At 40.0% G+C, this 19,725-nt stretch overlaps 1 protein-coding gene across 1 annotated transcript in view; it reads left to right on the top strand.

Annotated features, from left to right (window-relative positions):
* Window positions 1-2,428: 2,428 nt before the first annotated feature.
* The window catches only part of ROBO1 (roundabout guidance receptor 1), a 452,203-nt gene continuing 434,906 nt past the window's right edge, over window positions 2,429-19,725 (top strand). The window contains exon 1 of the mRNA XM_069578675.1: window positions 2,429-3,533. Within this exon, the coding sequence (XP_069434776.1) occupies window positions 3,479-3,533 (55 nt within the window). The 5' untranslated portion in view covers window positions 2,429-3,478. The remainder of the gene's footprint in view (window positions 3,534-19,725) is intronic.

Below are 19,725 nucleotides of genomic sequence, written 5' to 3'. Positions count from 1 at the left end.
AATTCAAATCTTTATTTTAAAATGCACTCAGATACTATGAGGATTTGGAGAATTTCTCTCCCTCTCTCTCTTTCTCAAGTACCATGCTTTAGGTTATTTATTTTCTATTACTAGGTAAGCTTATCTTAAAAGCAGGTTTAGCCCAAAGGGGAGAAAGAAAAGACATATTCTGTGTTTCTCACTAATATCCTTTCACAAAGCCTGAATCAATGTATGTTTTTCAGCATTTACTGCACATTCTTGCTTTTTTTTTTTCTTTTTTTATTGCTGGAAAGGTTTTGGCTGGAGTCTTTGAATTCTTATCTCCAGCCTGTTTACTGAATTTTCAGTCAGCTTTCTCAGGATTAAACTATCTTTCACTTTCAGAGATAGGTGCTGTGAACCAGAGTTTCTTTGTACAAAATCCTGCTCCAAGGTCATTGGTTGTACCATCAGCAACTAAAATGAATGTATGATTCACTTTTAAAACTGTATCTTTTGTTAGGTAATGCATGTACTCACTTTAAAAAATGTACAACAGTATTTAGAAAAGCATAAATCCATTCCCATCTCTCCATCTATCATGCAGTCTCTTTTCCGGAGTCAATCACTGAAAGCAGGTTCTGGTATTTACTGATAGATGACGAATAAGCATCTTGAACTTCTTATAAATAACTTGGCACATAATAATTTATTGAGAAGTATAACAGTGGTAAAGAACCTGCCTGCCAATGCAGGAGACATAAGGGATATGGGTTCCATCCCGAGTCGGAATAATCCCCTGGAGAAGGGCATGGCAACCCATTCCAGTATTCTTGCCTGGAGAATCCCATAGACAGAGGAGCCTGGCAGGCTACGGTCCATAGGGTCACAAAGAGTTGGACATGACTGAAGCAACTTAGCACGCACACGCACATAACAGCCCTAAATACCAATGCTGTTGTTCAGTTGCTAAACCCTGTTGGACTCTTTGTGACCCAGTGGACTATGCCAGGCACCCTTGTCCTTCACTATCTCCCGGAGTTTGCTCAAACTCATGTTCATTGAGTCAAGGATGCCATCCAACCATCTAATCCTCTGCTGCCTTCTTCTCTTTTGCCCTCAATCTTTCCCAGCATCAGAGTCTTTTCCAATGAGAAGTATTGGTACCAGTATCTACCATTTATTGGGCACTCACCATGTCTTTGGAGAAGGGCATGGCAACCCCTTCCAGTATTCTTGTGTGGAGAATCCCATGGACAGAGAAGCCTCGTGGCTACAGTCCATAGGGTCGCAAAGAGTTGGACACCACTGAAGCGACTTAGCACGCAGGCAACTTCCCTTGTGGCTCAGCTGATAAAGAATCTACCTGTGATGGGGAGACCTGGGTTTGATTCCTGGGTTGGGAGGAGGATCCCCTGGAGAAGGAAGCGGCTGCCCACTGCAGTATTCAGTCCATGGGGTCACAAAGAGTCGGACATGACTGAGTGACTTTCACTTCACTTCACCATGTCTTGGGTGGTTTTTGTATAGTGTGTTTTTTAACAGAAAGGAAGAAAAATGAATGAGTGAATGAATGAATGCAATAATACTCATCAAATGTGATAGGTTTGTTTTGCTTTGGATTTGTGAATATCTCAAAAGTTTCTGTTTCAGAAAGGAAAACGGAGATCTGGCCTGGTAACAGAGATAACAACTGGTTGGTTAGTATTTCAGGGTGAGGTGCATGGGATGTTAAAGCCCATACCTTTTGGTTTTGAAACACCGAATGGCTTCTTCTATAAGCACAAACTCCAGAGTAGTCAAGAATGTTTTTTGCATATTTCCTCTTCCTTAGTTACCTCCCCAAGGTTAGCATTCTATAGAGTCAATAAAGTTGAAGGAGAGGTATTTGGTTACAAAAAAAAAAAAAAAAAGGTCCCCAGGACCCACCCCTGCGCCCCTCGAGGAGTTGGGTGGTCTTTCTACAAGAGCCTCAACGACCGCAGTGTAAAATAAACTGATTTTTGTAATACAGTGCCCATCTCCTGATACATTTTACGTAGTTATTTCCCTGCTTCCTATTCCAAAGGTTCGTTTGCCCATATTTGATTTTTTTTTTTTTTCTGTTTTAATGGGAATAGGGAAGGGTGAATACAGAGTTATCTGAAAGTTCATCCAACTCCTGGAAGCGGTAGGGAAGAGGTTAAGCTGGACCGGAGGATTTTTGAAGTCTTTGGCTGGGAGGTTCCATTTGGAGAAAGGTGCAGGGGAGCCAGGGGTGGCAAGAGAAACGAGCCAAGTTCCCATTCGCTCGGATTTGTGATCCTGAGCAATTTGATTTCTCACCTGAGGGCGCAGTCGGGCACCCTGGCTCGTGGATGGAAATATTAACAAGCAGAACTTGCCAGGGAGGCGTCTGGAGAGTGTAACCTGACGCATGGAAAGGACCGCGCGGCCCCTTTAAGTGTTCTCGGGCCGGGAAAGAGAGGGAGGAAACTGGGAGCCGCGGGGAAGGTGGGGGAAACCCACAAACGACCGAGCCAGAGAAGGGGCAGCGTGAGAGCAGAAACTTCAGACGCTGCTGATCCCGGCGGAGCTCGGGTGAGCCGCGGCGGCCGTCACTCCTACCCGCAGCGGCACGCTCCTCGCCCCTCTCGGCTACCCCGGGGAGGTCCGGGAGCTGCCTCCCTGGCGCTACCACGAGCCTGGGCTGCGGGTAGCCGCCGCTTGGAACTTTGGGCTCCAGCGTCCCAGCCGCGGAGAGTTCGGGGTGCTTTGCGCGCACGCCCCAGCGGCGAGGGGTTTGAGGGATGGTGAGCGCAGCTCTGGGCTGGGAGCGCCCAGGAGGCGTGAGTGTGTCCGCGGACCGGCTGCCGTCCTTAGTGCCCTCCGCATCCCCCAAGTGATGGGAACAAGGGCCCGCCCAGGGAACCGCTGTCGCCGTACCGCCCCCTTGCTCGCCCCCAGCGCGCGGAGTCACCCAGGCACACCCCCGGCACCCTGTGCCTGCTCTCCAGAAGTGCTGCCGCTGCTTTTGCCGCCGGCGCGGGTGGCCAGCTGTTGACTGGGCTCGCCGATAGACGGAGAAGCACTTTTCGGCTCGCCCTAATCCGTTCTCACACCCCAACTTTGCCGCCGCGCCGGCCCTCGCCGCGGCGCTCGGGCGCACAGTGTGGGGGCGCACGCCGGGAGGCTTGGAGAGATCGCGGAGGAAGGAAACCGCACAACTGCTCTTCTGCCTCGGCTCTTTGTTGTTCGCTTTGGATGGTCCTTGGAAGTGGCCGAGCCGCCTCGGAAACCCTGGCGCCAGAGAAGGCAAACCTTGGAATCCTTAGTCTGCAAAGGGCTCTGAGATATTGACAAGCGTCCGGAAAGGTGGACCAGTAATTGCCCTGAAAAGTCCTGGCGGATTGACCCACGTTGCTTATATTAAGCCTTTGTGTGTAGTGTGTGTGGTGTGTGGCTTCATAAATTTGGGGAGCTCATTTTTACCCCCTCCTCTTGGCATGAGACTGAATGCAGGATCCACCCAAGGACAATGATCGCGGAGCCTGCTCACTTTTACCTCTTTGGATTCATATGTCTCTGTTCAGGTAACCCCGCGTCGTCTTTCTTCACCCTTCATTTCCCCCTTGCACGCCTTCTCTCCACTTTCCCGAATCAACCCCGAGCTGAATTTTGGCGACCTCTGCCTCCTTCCAAGGCCGGAGGGGCCCGACCCCTGGCAGGAGTTTTAGACGAAAGGGTTCTTAGATGGTACTTTGTGCTGTCCTTACTCCCCCATCCCCCAAGACCCTCCAAGCCTTTTTGCAGACCTAGGCCTTTTGCCAAGTTCGAGGCACGCCCAGATCTCTCCGGGCAAACGCACGTCTGAGCGCGGGGTGGAAGAGACAGAGGGTGGCGGTGAGCTTGGGCCCTGACGATGAGCCAAAGTCAGTCCGATGGCTCGGCCGCGTCCCTGGGGAAGGGAGCTGTGCGCCCAGGGAGCGGTAGCCCAGAAACCCGTCAGGATTTCTGAACCTGGTCGTGCTATTCGCCCCTCCTCTTCCGAGCAAACGGGTTATTAGTAGTTGTTTTATGTAACCGAAGTCTGTAATTAAATTGAATGCTGAAGAAACTTCAGGAAATAACTCCTTCTTACGGTAGGATATAAACTAGCCACTCCGGCTGGCTGAGTTCAGAAGGGAAACAGGCGGTTGCAAGTATCAGAAAGGGAACACTTAGTTGCCTGGGAATATTCATTGGCAAGGGAAAACTGAAGGCTGGGTTTAGGATTTGGGGGATTCATTATATAGTATGGAAACTCTTCATATGAACCGTTGGAAGGATGCTGCAGTGGGGTACGTCTGACCTTAAGAGTGTACAATGCATCTACACTTACCAATAGTTTTCTGACACTCCCTAAGAAACTTTTAGTATGGGGGAACAGAGCCACGACTCAACTTTTCTTTCTTTCTTTTTGGTAGATTCTGGTTTCAATCAAGGATCCGATTTCAGGCCTTAAAACACACCACACACACACTCACACTGCACCACACACACACACACACGCGCGCGCGCACACATACACACACGCACTGCACCTCAGGGAATTTTTTATAGTCCTGTACTGAGCTTCAAGTTGCATCAAGGCCTGTAGGTTAGAGTCACTCAGTTTCCGTGATTATGAAACAGTTTTGAAAGGTTGGTTTGAGATTTTTGTGGTCTATAGCTATAGTTTATTTTGAAGAAGGATTTTACTTAAGGAAATATGTAAAAGAAAAACATACATCAGCCAAATGATAGCGAATAAACCCTTAAAATAGTTTCAGCCCACGAGATATGCTTTCTGACTAAAAGGAACCTTTGCAATGAAACTAAATGAGGAATTCATTAAATTGTTACTCCTTTGAAGAAAACAAAAAACTGAAGTTTTCATATATGTCACGGTGGAAGATGAATAGATGAAACCAATTCTTTGGGGCCACCTCTTCTTACTTCAGTTTCCCCTTTCCCTACTGTAGTTTTTTTTTTTTTTTTTTCTTCTTAGTTTGCAGGTCTGAATGATTGAAAAGTTCCCCACCCACACGACCTGGCCAGGATGCAAATCAGAAACATTCAGATCTGATCTCTCTATTTGTCTGTCTTTGCTGCGTCTCCCCCTAGTTTAATTTACAGCTTCAGATACCTTTGAGGTTTTTGTTGATTCACCTTCTCAGTTAAAGTTTATTCACGTGTGTAAAGTGAAGTGTCAGTGTGATAAATGACTGGAGAGCCAGATTACTGAAGATAGGAGGATTAATGGTCATTAGTCACTGTTTGAGCTGAGTTTGTATATGTTGGGACATTTTATCATGGCTGTAGATTAAAGATAGGGTCACACTAATAAGGTATCACTGAAAGCTGGTCAGGTCAGCTTGGGAATTCTCTGTCTTCACTTGGAGAAGTATCTTGGAGTGTGTGTACTGTCCTCTCAGATTTTGTAATTTGATGAGTACCTAGTATTGGAGATTTGTAGTTGAAATAGATATGAATCATTTAGACCTGAAATGATTTCTGGCTTTGTTTTTCTAAGTTAATTTTCCACTGAAGTCACTGATGATTTTCATAAGTCTTAAATTTTCTAATAGGTGTGGTCATCTACTTTGTTGGCAGGGTCAGAGGTGTGTCCTTGTAAGATGCTCTCTCATATTTAACCTGAAGCTGTTCCTAGCTCTTCCGCTGACTTTAACTCCTGCTGTGCATTTGAACTTGGGGAGGCCAAATTATTGGTCTGCTGAGAAGATTTCATGAGAGTGTGCTATTCTAAAGCCATCCTATTGATTTGAGTAAACCTTCACAAAACTCAGATAAGTAAGTTGAGTTGGGCGTGCTCAAGACACCTGGAGAGGGAATGAATGAAGTTCTTGAAAGATTGTGTTTCATATCTTGCCTCAAGCCTAAGATCACAGTCTATCACTTGTTAATGGAGTGTATTTAAGAGAAATGTGGTGAGTTTAAATAAATCAAAGTGTACCGAGGGGCTAAGGGACCTTCAACAAGATTTAACCTGTAAAAGCATCTATTGGTTGTCAGGTCTTTTTTTCTTTTTTCTTTTTTCTTTTTTTTTTGTTTTTAACGTGGCTGCCAAGTTAACAAAGTCCAATAGTTTTCTTCAAACAGATTATACACTTCATGTTGATGTGTTGATATCATACTTAACATCAAATATTATACATTTGCTTTTTGTACTTTTTATTACACTAATGCTACAATATATAACTTTTTATTCTAGGAAACTAAGATTTTCAAAAAAATAATTATTTCTTTAGAAGTAGTGAGTTTCTTTCGTGTTTGTATACCTCATTTCTTTTCTATGGAGAGCTAGACTTTTGGTGAGGGGAGCAGATGAAATAGCACTGGGGGAAAAAAAAAAACCAACAACAACCTGTATGATCTCTCAGGATCTGATTCTAAACATTGTTTCCTTCTTTATGGACTTCCCCTCCTCAACTCCATTTGCTAAAACCTGCTTTTAAGTGAAAAAAGTGATTGAATTTCAGTTCAGACTTACGATGAGATCTGAACTTCAATTGAAGTGGAAATTCACTAGTCCTATCTTTCTGCTTTTGGGGGGTGGTGGTGGTGGAGGAGTCTTTTTCTCTTATCGGAAGGGAAATTTTTTGGGAAAGTTTCACTCCGTAATCCACTTATCTGGGTCTATGGTCTCTCTCTCTCTAACAGGAAGATTCTTTGGCAATTCTGGTAATTCTTTATTTTAAAATAAACTTGTTAGCTTTTAGATATACTTGCCTGAACACTGTGACGTCTTTTAAAGCATACGATTTCTTGATAATGGGCCCTCTAATTTGTGAGATAATTGCAATTAAAATGTCTCAGAACAGTAAGTTTATCTGAAATTTTCCTTTAGTCTTCACTGTGACAAATGAAATATTCTTGTGTGAATTAGTGATACAAAACACTAAACTTCAAACCTGTAATCACAGTTATTTGTTTATTTATTTTACATGGAATAGGTACAATTTAAAATACTGGGCAAGAGGTATACAATTGGCTGGGAAATTTAGAATAATAGCTTGCCAGTGAAGATTGTAAATAGTTGAGTATGTATCATTTTCTGTGTTTATAAGCGATGCTAGAGTAATGCTCATGTTAATTTCTGGCTTTTGAAAAATGTTTAATTCTGAAAACAAAAATACAACTGTCTTGACTGCTTGATTTCTTATGGAAAAAATACAAGGAAATAAAAATTTTACTCAAAATTAGGCCTTAGGTAATCTTAAATAAATTAAGAAATTTGGTAATAAGAAAGGAAAAAAAAAACAGTAGAAGCAGAAGTCTAGAGAAGTACAGTAGAAGAACCAGATTCAGAATTAATCTATAATTAAGTTTTAAGCTATAGGAGGAGGAGTGGCAGTAGATAGAGCAGCCAAATCTGAGTGCACCCGTCTGACCACACATAGGACAAAAAGCAAATCTGAAAAGTGGACTCTTGAAAAATTGATGTCAAGGTAAATGCTCTCTATTTAACAACTATATAAAGAGCTAGAGTGTTTTTAAGAACTGAGTAGTTTGGAAGATGGAATCATTTGGAAACAAAGGAGTAGTCTAAATCTTTAAAGAATTCATATAATTTTTTAAAAGCTGCTAATTTAATAAGACTTTAGAATATTGATTGCCTCAGTTTATTTAGTGGAGTGAAAAGCTAAGTAGTTACCTTCTGTATCACAATGTTTTTGCTTAGAGGAGACCAGTAGAGCAAAAGAAAGAAAGAATAATAATTAAAAAAAAAATGAGACCATATTCAAATTCTGGGGTACCCTAAGAAACTTTATGCTGATGACTACTACCGTTGCTATGAAGATATGACTATGATTTGTTGAACAGTCACCATTATCTTGTTTAATGCTTTTAAGAACCCTATGATGTAGGTGCTATTATTAGTAAAATATTACTTTATCTGTGTTTTATAGTTGTGTTTTATAGTTATAACATCATAGAGATGTTAGGAGATACAGATGAGAGGGGATTTGAACCCAGTTGATTCCAAAACCCTTAACCACTGTGTGCTTTCTGAGTTGAAAGAGAGAAATGAAGGATTTAAAAGAAGAAAGATTATAGTTCAGTCATTGTTTAATTTTAAAGCATGTCCACCAAATCTACCCAAACAAGACTGTGGTTTGAACACTTGAGAATTTGGAAGGGAGGCTTTTCTTATCCTGCCATTAAGTAAACGATATTCAAATTTTTAGATCACCAGGTAAGACAATGATTCTTTACCTTCAGTCAACTCGCATCCAGCCTTTATCATGTCTGCATTTTCTGACATGCTTAAAAATAGAGACTGAACAGAAGTCAAAACAATGACTTCTGGTGATGTGGAAACACACAATTCCAAGTTGTATTTTGAAAAATGAATGCCATCCTCATTCATGCTCACTTGAGGAAAGATTTTGTTCTGAGTCCCAAGGCAAATAATTGGTGCTTATCAGGGAAGAGCCTGTGGAGAAGCAATCATTTCCCCTGGGGTTGGTTTTTCCTCTCTGGGTTGGGCATGGGCTGGTGGTCATTTAGTAGCAGATGAGCCTTCTGCTTGACTGCTGTTCACAGATGACTCGCTTCATGGTTACTGATCATGGAAGGGTGTTGTGTGTTAATACCTGGTTGATCAGCTGGTTGGAAACTGCTTATGCATAGCCAATAAAGTTGCCATCCTGTGGAGATCAAAGGCCACCTCCTTCCTTTACAATTCTGGATTAGGATGGTTTCCTTTCCCTCTTCTCCCCCTACCTTTAGCCCTTTCCTTCAATCTTGCTGTTGAAGGAAAGGAGGAAAAAAGATTATCTGTAGTGTACAGGAAGATAGCTTTGATCCCCACTCCATTGCCTCTCTCTTTCTCTCTTTAGCCATCCAAAAGGCTATTTCTAATGCTAGAAGGTGTCATGTTGCTTGCTTCATGGGGGAGCTCAATCTCCTTTTGCTTAAACCAAAACACTGTTACAAATTCCCTTACTTCTGTGATTTTACTTGGCTTCCAAATGTCTTACAGCAATGTTGTTCCACACATAAAACAATATTTTGAACAGCATGACTGTGCATATCTTTCTGACTTCGTTCAGCGAGAGAAGTACCTTACCTCTTTGGTGTTCACAGCTGTCCATGGCTTAGAGCCAGAAAAGAATATCTGTTTATTTTCTTTAATTAACTTATTTTATTAAAGGAGGAGAGTGTATAGAAGGTAAACAATGGTAGACATGGTTCTTGGATTGTGAGTTTGATGCCGAATAGTCTGTAGGCCTAATGCCTGTCACCTAGTTTGACAAGTAAATGAACCATTAAAAAGCACCACCAATGGATACAAGCAAATGTCAGCAGAGCAGTGTGGTTCTGCCTTAAGTGGGGATATATATTTTTTGTATCCAGTGAGTGGTTTATATGCAGCATATTGGAAGTAGTAATAATACAGTATATTTCTGGGACCTTTTTTTTTTTTTTAATCACATTAGTCTCCCATATTAGAAAACATATTTTTAAAGCAATTCTGGCAAGTTGTAGCTCATGGTTCAGCTCAGTTCAGTCGCTCAGTCATGTCTGACTCTTTGCAACCCCATGAATTGCAGCACACCAGGCCTCCCTGTCCATCACCAACCCCTGGAGTTCACTTAGACTCACGTACATCGAGTCAGTGATGCCATCCAGCCATCTCATCCTCTGTCATCCCCTTCTCCTCCTGCCCCCAAAATGCCCTTGATTGGATTTCAGAAAGTGTTAAGTTCGAGGTATAGGTCACCTATGCCTGTGTTCAGCTTATCTGTACATGCCTTGAAAACCAGGGACAGCTTATCCACAGTCAGCCATGAAAGGAGCATGGAGTCCGGAACTTTCTCTCAGCTATTTGCAAGAGGTGTTAGTGGAAGAGAGTCAGGAGACCCGTCTTCCATGGGGCTTGGTTCTTGGTAAAAACACAAAGAAGAATCTTGAGTTCTCATCTGCTGCAAGAGAGTTTATTGAAGATTAAGAGAGAACAGAGAAAACACCTCAAGAGAGAGCTGGGCCAAGGCCTAGGGAGGCAGCTGCCCAGAGCGCTGAGGTGTAGATTTTTTAATCCAGCTGGTCATTGATTGACAGTCTTAATTGACAGCTGCAGGTTTTATAACCAGAGGCTGTGATGTGCATGTTCTTCCTATAATTCAGCCTATTAAAATTAGATATATGTATTCATAGAATATTTATGAACATTTAGGGAGCCCAATGAAACAAAGGTTATCTAAGGACATGATAGCTAGTGTGAGGCATGCGTGAGTACCAGAATGGGGCACAAATCCTTCCAGTTGGCTAGTGGGGGATTTTTTCCGGTCCCCTGACCGTTTTAGAGTACTGATGCCGTGTTTGGGGCAGCATTGGTTAATAGCTTTTGGATATGGCCGCTGACTTGGATGCCTCTAGTGGCTCATGGCTAACTTTCTGTCTGACAGAGGTTCTGCTAAACAATATAAGAGACCAAGTTTGTATCCCTGAAACACTCTGTGTATTCTTGTTTTTTATTTTATTATTTTTGACTATACCATACAGCTCGTGGGAACTTAATTCCCTGACTGGGGATTGAACCCAGGCCCTCAGCAGTGAAAACAGAGAGTCCTAACCGCGGGAATGACAGGGAATTCCCTATAGATTCTTCTTTTACTGTGAGGAAAATTATTGTAGAAGTAATAAAATCGTTATATATGACCTTTTAGTAGTTTAAAAATCTTTAAGGCATATGTTATCTCTCTCTTGATTTAGCTTAAATTTCAATGAAAATAATAAAAGATATGCTTCTATGACCATCAGATTCTTTGTAGTGTGTTATGTATGGTCATAACTTATGCACCATTATGGGAAAAAAAAGGTCAACTTGGTAAGCTCATTCCTGGTTATTAGCAGAAGAGGGGACAGAGGCTAGGTTTATTTTTTCTCCACCCATGTGACCGAGGCCCTTTTCTGTCGTTAGCAATCCCTGGTAGAATTTGAAAAGAAAATAGGACCAATGAGTGAGTGAATCAGGCTATACTTGTCTGTTTCAACATTATTTGGCATCAGATGGTACTAATGAGGTACTTTCTCAAAATTTAAATCTCCAAACTTCAATAACATGCATACTCTGTTTTCTGTATTAGCATGTGATTGTTTTCTTTCAATAATGATATACTAGGTTTTAGTTTGGTTAAAAGTGTCTGCCTTCAATTCCTTTCCTATATAACGGAAATATAAAATGTACACTTTTTAGTCTTACTGATCTAAAGCTGATTTTGTTTACTCAGGCTTGACTTAAAAGGCAGTCTTCTATTACTCGGAAACTTCACTAAAATGGTGTTTGTTCATATATCAAAGTGTTAAAATGCATTTGTAAGTGTTAACTGCACACCTCTGGGTAACTTTAAACTACTTCAGTTGCCTGGATTGGGAAGTAATTTCAGTATTTCCAGACCATTCAATTAGCAAGTTGTCTGACTAAAGTAAACTGGCTTGTACAGCCTGTGAGAGATAGACTCATCTGTTTTTCTCCCTCATATTTGAAAAGAAGTGAACATTTCCTTAGCAATCTGGTGTTAAGTTTAGAATTGGAATTTGCTTAAATTAATGAACTTAGTATATTGCCAAAACCTAAAGATGTAGAAAGAAAATGGGAGATGGGCAGAAGCTTGGATGCTGCACAGAGAGGAGGGGCATTTCACTGACAAGATTGTTGCTTTTCATCAGCTAATAATTTGGAATTAATAGATGCATCATGAAGGCACTTTTATTTAGATTAAGTATGTCCCGAGAGGAGCCCTGCAGTATTTGGTCTTTTTCTCTTGCTAAGCATCATTCCATCCCAGGAACTCATTCTTTCCTAGGACCCCATATTCAAAATTACCCTTTCACCATTTTGTATTTGATATGTTGAACAAAGTCCTTTAATAACCACACATAGTTATTAAATATATATGTATAGATATATACACATACATATATAGCCTGATAATGAAAAAATAATTAAATGATGAGGTATGGATCCAAATATGTATACTGAATCTGAAGGCTAGGAATCAATATCTCTAATAATAATTATAAAGTCTAAACATATAAAGTTATGGGCTGGCACAGTGCTCACACATCTTACTTGATTCCACATTGAGAATGAAGGCATGGCTGTTATCCCTGCCTATCAGTATGGAAAAAGGAGGCTCAGAAAAGTTTACTTTCTTGACTGGTCACTCACCTAGGGTGGTGGAGTCAGAATTTGAAACCAGTCTGATCCCAGAATTTTGGGTCTTCACCATTATACACACTACACTGTTCGTTTCTGGGAAAATGATTGTAGATGAAACAGTATAAAATGTGTATATATAACAAGGCCAAGATGCTTTTTTTGTGAGGGAACTTGCTTGTGCTACCAGGCTGTTTTAGTTCCCTTTTAGATGATGGATTTTTCTGGTATATTTCATTGTCCGTTGCCCTCTTCTGCTTGTCAAACTATAAGTAACAAAAGAGAGTGCAACCCTGATAATATACACGATAAGATCACAGAAATATAAGTGCACCCCCATAACATGATCTGTTGGAATTCATTGTGTTCAGTTTGTGGAGTAAGTTTGAGATATTAATAGTAAAAACCAAGCAGGGTTTCCCTGGTGGCTCAGCAGTAAAGAATTGCTTGCAGTGCAGGAGCCTTGGTTCGGTCTTGGGTCTGGAAGATCCCCTGGAAAACGAAATGGCAACCCACTTCAGTATTCTTGCTGGCAAATCCCATGGACAGGGGAGCCTGATGGGCTCAAATTCTTGGGATCGCAAGAGTGTTTATTTGAATTTGAAAATAGTGTAATTAGTAATATGATATATAAAATATATTAGGCATCAGCTTGGTTAGAATCTGTGATTCAGTTCAGTTCAGGTGCTCAGTGTGTCCGACTCTCCGACCCCATGAACTGCAGCACGCCAGGCCTCCCTGTCCATCATCAACTCCTGGAGTTTACCCAAACTCATGTCAGTTGAGTCGGTGATGCCATCCAACCATCTCATCCTCTGTCGTCCCCTTCTCGTCCTGCCCTCAATCTTTCCCAGGATCAGGATCTTTTCAAATGAGTCAGCTCTTTGCATAAGATGGCTAAAGTATTGAAGTTTCAGCTTGAACATCAGTCCTTCCAATGAACATCCAGGACTGACCTCCTTTAGGATGGACTGGTTGGATCTCCTTGCAGCTCAAGGGACTCTCAAGAATCTTCTCCAACACCACAGTTCAAAAGAATCAATTCTTCAGCACTCAGCTTTCTTTATAGTCCAACTCTCACATCCATGCATGACTACTGGAAAAACCATAGCCTTTACTAGATGGACCTTTGTTGACAAAGTAATGTCTCTGCCTTTTAATATGCTGTCTAGGTTGATTATAACTTTCTTTCCGAGGTGTAAGCGTCTTTTAATTTCATGGCTGCAGTCACCATCTGCAGTAATTTTGAAGCCCAGAAAAATAAAGTTAGCACTGTTTCCACTGTTTCCCTATCTATTTGCCATGGAGAGATGGGACTGGATGCTATGATCTTAGTTTTCTGAATGCTGAGCTTAAAGCCAACTTTTTCACTCTCTTCTTTCACTTTCATTAAGAAGCTCTTTAGTTCTTCTTCACTTTCTGCCATAAGGGTGGTGTCATCTGCATATCTTAAGTTATTGATATTTCTCCCAGCAATCTTGGTTCCAGCTTGTGCTTCCTCCAGCCCAGCGTTTCTCATGATGTACTCTGCATAGAAGTTAAATAAGTAGGGTGACAATATATAGCCTTGACATACTCCTTTTCCTATTTGGAACCAGTCTGTTGTTCCATGTCCAGTTCTAACTGTTGCTTCCTGACCTGCATACAGGTTTCTCAAGACGCAGGTCAGGTGGTCTGGTATGCCCATCTCTTTCAGAATTTTTCCACAGTTTATTGTGATCCACACAGTCAAAGGCTTTGGCATAGTCAATAAATCAGAAATAGATGTTTTTCTGGAACTCTCTTGCTTTTTCCATGATCCAGTGGATGTTGGCAATTTGATCTCTGGTTCCTCTGCCTTTTCTAAAACCAGCTTGAACATCTGGAAGTTCATGGTTCATGTATTGCTGAAGCCTGGCTTGGAGAATTTTGATCATTACTTTAGTAGCATGGGAGTGCAATTGTGTGGTAGTTTGATCATTCTTTGGCATTGCCTTTCTTTGGTATTGGAATGAAAGCTGATCTTTTCCAGTCCTGCGGCCACTGCTGAGTTTTCCAAATTTGCGGGCATATTGAGTGCAGCACTTTGTAGCATCATCTTTCAGGATTTGAAACAGCTCAACTGGAATTCCGCTACCTCCACTAACTTTGTTTGTAGTGATGCTTCCTAAGGCCCTCTTAACTTCACATTCCAGGATGTGAAGGCTCTAGGTATGTGATCATACCATTGTGATTATCTGGATGGTGAAGATCTTTTTTTACAGTTCTTCTGTGTATTCTTGCCACCTCTTCTTAATATCTTCTGCTTCTGTTAGGTCCATATCATGTCTGTCCTTTATTGAGCCCATCTTTGCATGAAATGTTTCCTTGGTATCTCTAATTTTCTTGAAGAGATCTCCAGTCTTTCCCATTCTGATGTTTTCATCTATTTCTTTGCATTGATCGCTGAGGAAAGCTTTCTTATCTCTACTTGCTGTTCTTTGGAAGTCTGCATTCAAATGGGTATATCTTTGCTTTTTTCCTTTGCTTTTTGCTTCTCTTCTTTTCACAACTATTTGTAAGGCCTCCTCAGACAACCATTTTGCCTTTTTGCATTTCTTTTTCTCGGGGATGGTCTTGATCTCTGTCTCCTGTACAATGTCAGGAACCTCCATCCATAGTTCATCAGGCACTCTGTCTATCAGATCTAGTCCCTTAAATCTATTTCTCACTTCCACTGTATAGTCATAAGGGATTTGATTTAGGTCATACCTGAATGGGCTAGTGGTTTTCCCCACTTTCTTCAATTTAAGTCTGATTTGGCAATAAGGAGTTCATGATCTGAGCCACAGTCAGCTCCCAGTCTTTGCTGACTCTATAGGGGTTCTCCATCTTTGGCTGCAAAGAATATAATCAGTCTGATTTCAGTGTTGACCATCTGGTGATGTCCATGTGTAGAGTCTTCTCATGTGTTGTTGGAAGAGAGTGTTTGCTACGACTAGTGTGTTCTCTTAGCAAAACTCTATTAGCCTTTGCCCTGCTTCATTCTGTATTCCAAGGCCAAATTTGCCTGTTACTCCAGGTGTTTCTTGACTTCCTACTTTTGCATTCCAGTCCCCTATAATGAAACGGACAGCTTTTATTTTTTTGGGGGGGTGGGGGTGGGGATGTTACTATCTGTTCATGGGAAATAGATGGGGAAACAGTGGAAACAGTGTCAGACTTTATTTTGGGGGGGCTCCAAAATCACTGCAGATGGTGACTGCAGCCATGAAATCAAAAGACGCTTACTCCTTAGAAACAAAGTTATAACCAACCTAGATATCATATTGAAAAGCAGAGATGTTACTTTTCCAACACAGGTCCATCTAGTCAAGGCTATGGTTTTTCTAGTATTCATGTATGGATGTGAGAGTTGTACTGTGAAGAAAGCTGAGCGCCAAAGAATTGATGCTTTTGAACTGTGGTGTTTGAGAAGACGCTTGAGAGTCTGTTGGACTGCAAGGAGATCCAACCAGTCCATCCTAAATGAGATCAGTCCTGGGTGTCAATCGGAAGACTGATGCTCTTCTTACTCTTTTAAGTAGATATGTCTCTTTAAGGTTGTTTTGTAATTTCTGAGATGTTGTTCTCTCTACTGAACCCAGTAGTCCTCCAAAGTTATTTCCAAATATGCAGGTGGAATGGTACATTTCTGTTCTCATCTCTGTGTCCATAGGTTTATGATTTTTGTTGTTGGTGTTCAGTTGCTAAGTTGTGCCCAACTTTTTGCAGTCAGGCCTATGTCCATGGGAGTCTCCAGGCAACAATACCGGAATATATACGTTTAAATGAAAATGAACATTTTCCCCAGTTTCCTACCCTTTACCAATAATCAAAATGGTATCATATCTAAAACTCTCTGTTATATGAGACCTGGGGTCACAACCTTAAAAGTTTTTACTCTGTCAAATCTACTTGATAATAAATGCATTTCTATGCATTTATTGCGTTGTAGCCTATCATTCATTTGCATTTGATAATGCTATGTTAATTATTAATGGAGCTTAATAACATTATTTATTCCTCAGTAAATGACTTTCAATCTTGATTTTCTTGATTACATAAATCAAGATTATCAATCTTGATAATAATGAAAAATTATTGTTAACCAACTGTCTTCTTTGTTACTATTAGAGACTTTAAAGCATGTTTCAGACATACCTGATAATGTATAGGAGCTTTCAACACAACATTCAGGTTATGTACATATAGACAGGAAAGTGAATGTTGAATCACAGGAGTGAATTGTTGGCAGTCGATGAATGAAAGATGTTTTCATATGATGGGAGAAGGGAGAATTACATTTGCGAACTGGTAAGGGGATTTACTTAGTCAGCAAACTCTCCCTGAAATAAGTAGCTTGCCAAAGAGTGTTGAAAGAAAGAACAGAATGTCTTGTTGAGCAAAGTGAATTATTAGAAAGGTGCATCCAGGAGTGGTGACCTGAAAAAATGATATAACTCTTCAAAGAGATGGATTTTACAGTTAGTTATTATGGAATTTCATTTATGACCCTATACTATTTTAAAGGACATTAATAATAGCATTCATTCTTTCGTTCATTTAATCAATCCTACCAGGTAACAAATTATTTGAAAAAAATCTCATTCCTTGCACTTAAGGAAAATATGCTAAATGGTTGATTGCCCAATAGATTATTTAATACATGAGTGCCTTGTGAGCCTATGCTTGGACCCTAAAGAGCTTCTGCCAAGTGGAGAAGAGGTGATAAAAAATAAATTTGATAACCATAATTCTTAGAAACTGAGATACTTACTTTTTGGTATATTCTCTGAGGGTGTGTATGCATAGCAGTATACATATAAATACATTTAAATATAATGTTGTTTTATTTTTCTTAACCTATCAGAGAATCATTCGGACAGTGTCTTAGAACAGCTTTATTTCTGTGCTTCTACTCTCTCTGCATTATCCAAACAACTATTATTTATCCTACCCTCATTACTTTCTATGACAGGAATTATCTCCTCATATCATAGAAGATTCCATTTATAATTTTTGTGTAAATTTGCACATTAATTAAGCTAAAATTCAACTCTATTTCCTATTCTACTGGATTCTGTTTTGCCCTCCAAACTACCCATGGTAAATTCAGTCCAGTTTCTTCATGAAACTGTTTCCATTTTGAAGACAGTTAAGCTCTTTTTAAATTTTCTGTCCTCTGTACACAAGATATCCATTTTCTTCCAATTTCATTTCTTTCATAAAGAGTCATTTCACTTGGTTATGTTATTTTGTTGTTATTGTTTTTAATATATATTTTGTCAGTGTTCTGAAGTGTAACATGGATGTTGAGGATCCTGTTTTATTTTTTAGTAAAAATGTAGATAACTTTTAACTTATTCCCAGTGTTCAAATAAAGATTTCATTTAAAAATTCTGTCAGTAGTTAGCAATATAATGCTTTTCTGGATCAGGAGATTTAAAATATATTAGTAAGCTAGATACTTATCTTCCCACCTTCATTTACCGCTGAACCGTCTTCAGACTGCCCTTCCTGGTCTGAAGTCATGATTGTTGGCAAGGAAGATAAGAAAACATTTAATTTGTGAGATTCTCTTTTTCTTTTCTGATAATATTTTATAATGGTTGAAAACAAATGCCAGTACAGGGCCTATGAGAGCAAGGCCCTCTATCAGGTCTAAGGGATGGCTGACTGGATGTTGCCATGGAGATATGTGGACTTAATGTACGTACACTCTCAGAGTTTTCAAGAAGAGGCAAAAGTCTGTTTTAAAGTAAAATCTCCCAGCTGACAAATGGGGACACTTAAGTCCAAATAACAACAACAACAACAACAATAATAATATGTCATCACAGCAACTGTGACCAACAGATCATCCTTTTGTATTTATAATTTTACATCATCCATCTCATATAGAATGACTTATTTGTTGCTGTTTATTCCTACTCTAAAAACATCAGTATCCCCTCACTCTCTGTTATCTTCAGCATTTTAGAAGCTTTTACTTTTCTGGTATTTGGTCATCCTTACTGTATTGTGACTAGCTAAGTAGTTAGATAATGGCTTATTTATTTAACCAAAAGCTTCTGCCTTTATTGGGAGTTATTTACATTTTACAAGCTGTATTTGTTAAGCCAGGAAAAGTGATCAGTTTGACTGTTTATGTTTATTCTTTTGTCTTAAAGCTAACAAACAAAGAAAACAAAACCACAAGTCCTTTGATGAGCTAAGAGTCTCTGATGAACTTGAATAAATAAATATATTCTTGAATAAGAGGGGAAATTATCAACAGAGAGCATCTAAAAGTTTACTGACTGCTGTTAAGAGATACACCACTGTGTTGCATATGAATTACAGGTTGAAAAGAACCATTAAGGAAATCTGAAGAAATAGAAGTAAAATTGGGGCTAAGGCTGAATTGCAAAGAAGCCTTTACCTTCTGCTTATATTTGTTGTAGGATCATTTCTAAAACCTAGTTTCCATATTTGTTTTATAATTTGTTTTATAGATCATTAGCTGTTTGACAGAAATATTATCAGGAGAGACGCTTAATCTAAAGGGTCAGTAATCACTGCCAATTGAATATTAATGAGAAATGAAAATAAAGCATCTCAGAAATAATTTGTCAGTGAAAATGTTATTTAACTTACAAGATATTGATTTATGCACAGCTTTTAAGAGCATATCTAGCATTTCTGTGAGAAAACTTTGTGCATAATTCATATGTATTTCTAAAATGACATTTGGGGGGTTTCTTTAGGTAACATAAAAATGAGATAATTTCCTCAGGTGTTCAAGCTATACTGCAAAGCTAAGTACATACGGAGAAACTTTTGTTAACTTAAAAAAAAAAAAAACAAAACACCAAAACCCAAACTGGTCATTTCTTATCAAATCTAAGTAAAATATTCCACTCTGGAGAAATGTCTTGTCTTCATTATGTTTCACTGTAAAGTGGGCAGAATTTCTTTTTTGTCTTCCAACGACTCATCCTGCTGGGAAAATATGGCAGAGTCCCATTGGGGGTCATTAAGAGCATTACTCATGTTAGACATCTATCAGGGGCAGCCCTCCTCATGCTAAATTCTAGAGCCATGGCTTGCGAATAATATGAGATGCTCACAGGCACGAGGCAGGGAATAATGCTGGAGTGGAAGAAGGTCAAGCCACGGGCAGGGGAAGAGGTCAGAAGCAGTAATGTGCCCTGAGCAATGAGAGCTGATTCATCTGAAGCTGGAAACTGTCACCAACATTTCATTGTCCACAGGAGGCATGTTTAAAGATGAGCATCATTTGATGCTCTGAGAAAATAGCTTGCTAATAATAATGGATTCTTCACCCCTTCCATGTGTATTTGGAATTTTTTTCTCTAGTTGAGAACTGCAGCCTTTAAGAAAATGTAGTGAAAACTTATTGGCTAATTTGCCTAATGTCTGTTTCTTATCCTTATTCTTTCCATATAAACACTCTTCCTTTTCTGTGAATCATAGAAATGTTATGTGCAATTTATTTTCTTGTGAGAAAATACCTTATCTTTGGATGTACTGGCCTTATTGACTTGATTATCTTGATTGCACACCTGCCTAATTTG

This window comes from Ovis canadensis, chromosome 1, assembly GCF_042477335.2.
Source record: "Ovis canadensis isolate MfBH-ARS-UI-01 breed Bighorn chromosome 1, ARS-UI_OviCan_v2, whole genome shotgun sequence".
NCBI lineage: Eukaryota > Metazoa > Chordata > Mammalia > Artiodactyla > Bovidae > Ovis > Ovis canadensis.
Note: the sequence above shows the minus strand (reverse complement) of the source record. Positions and strands in the feature narration are given on the sequence as shown.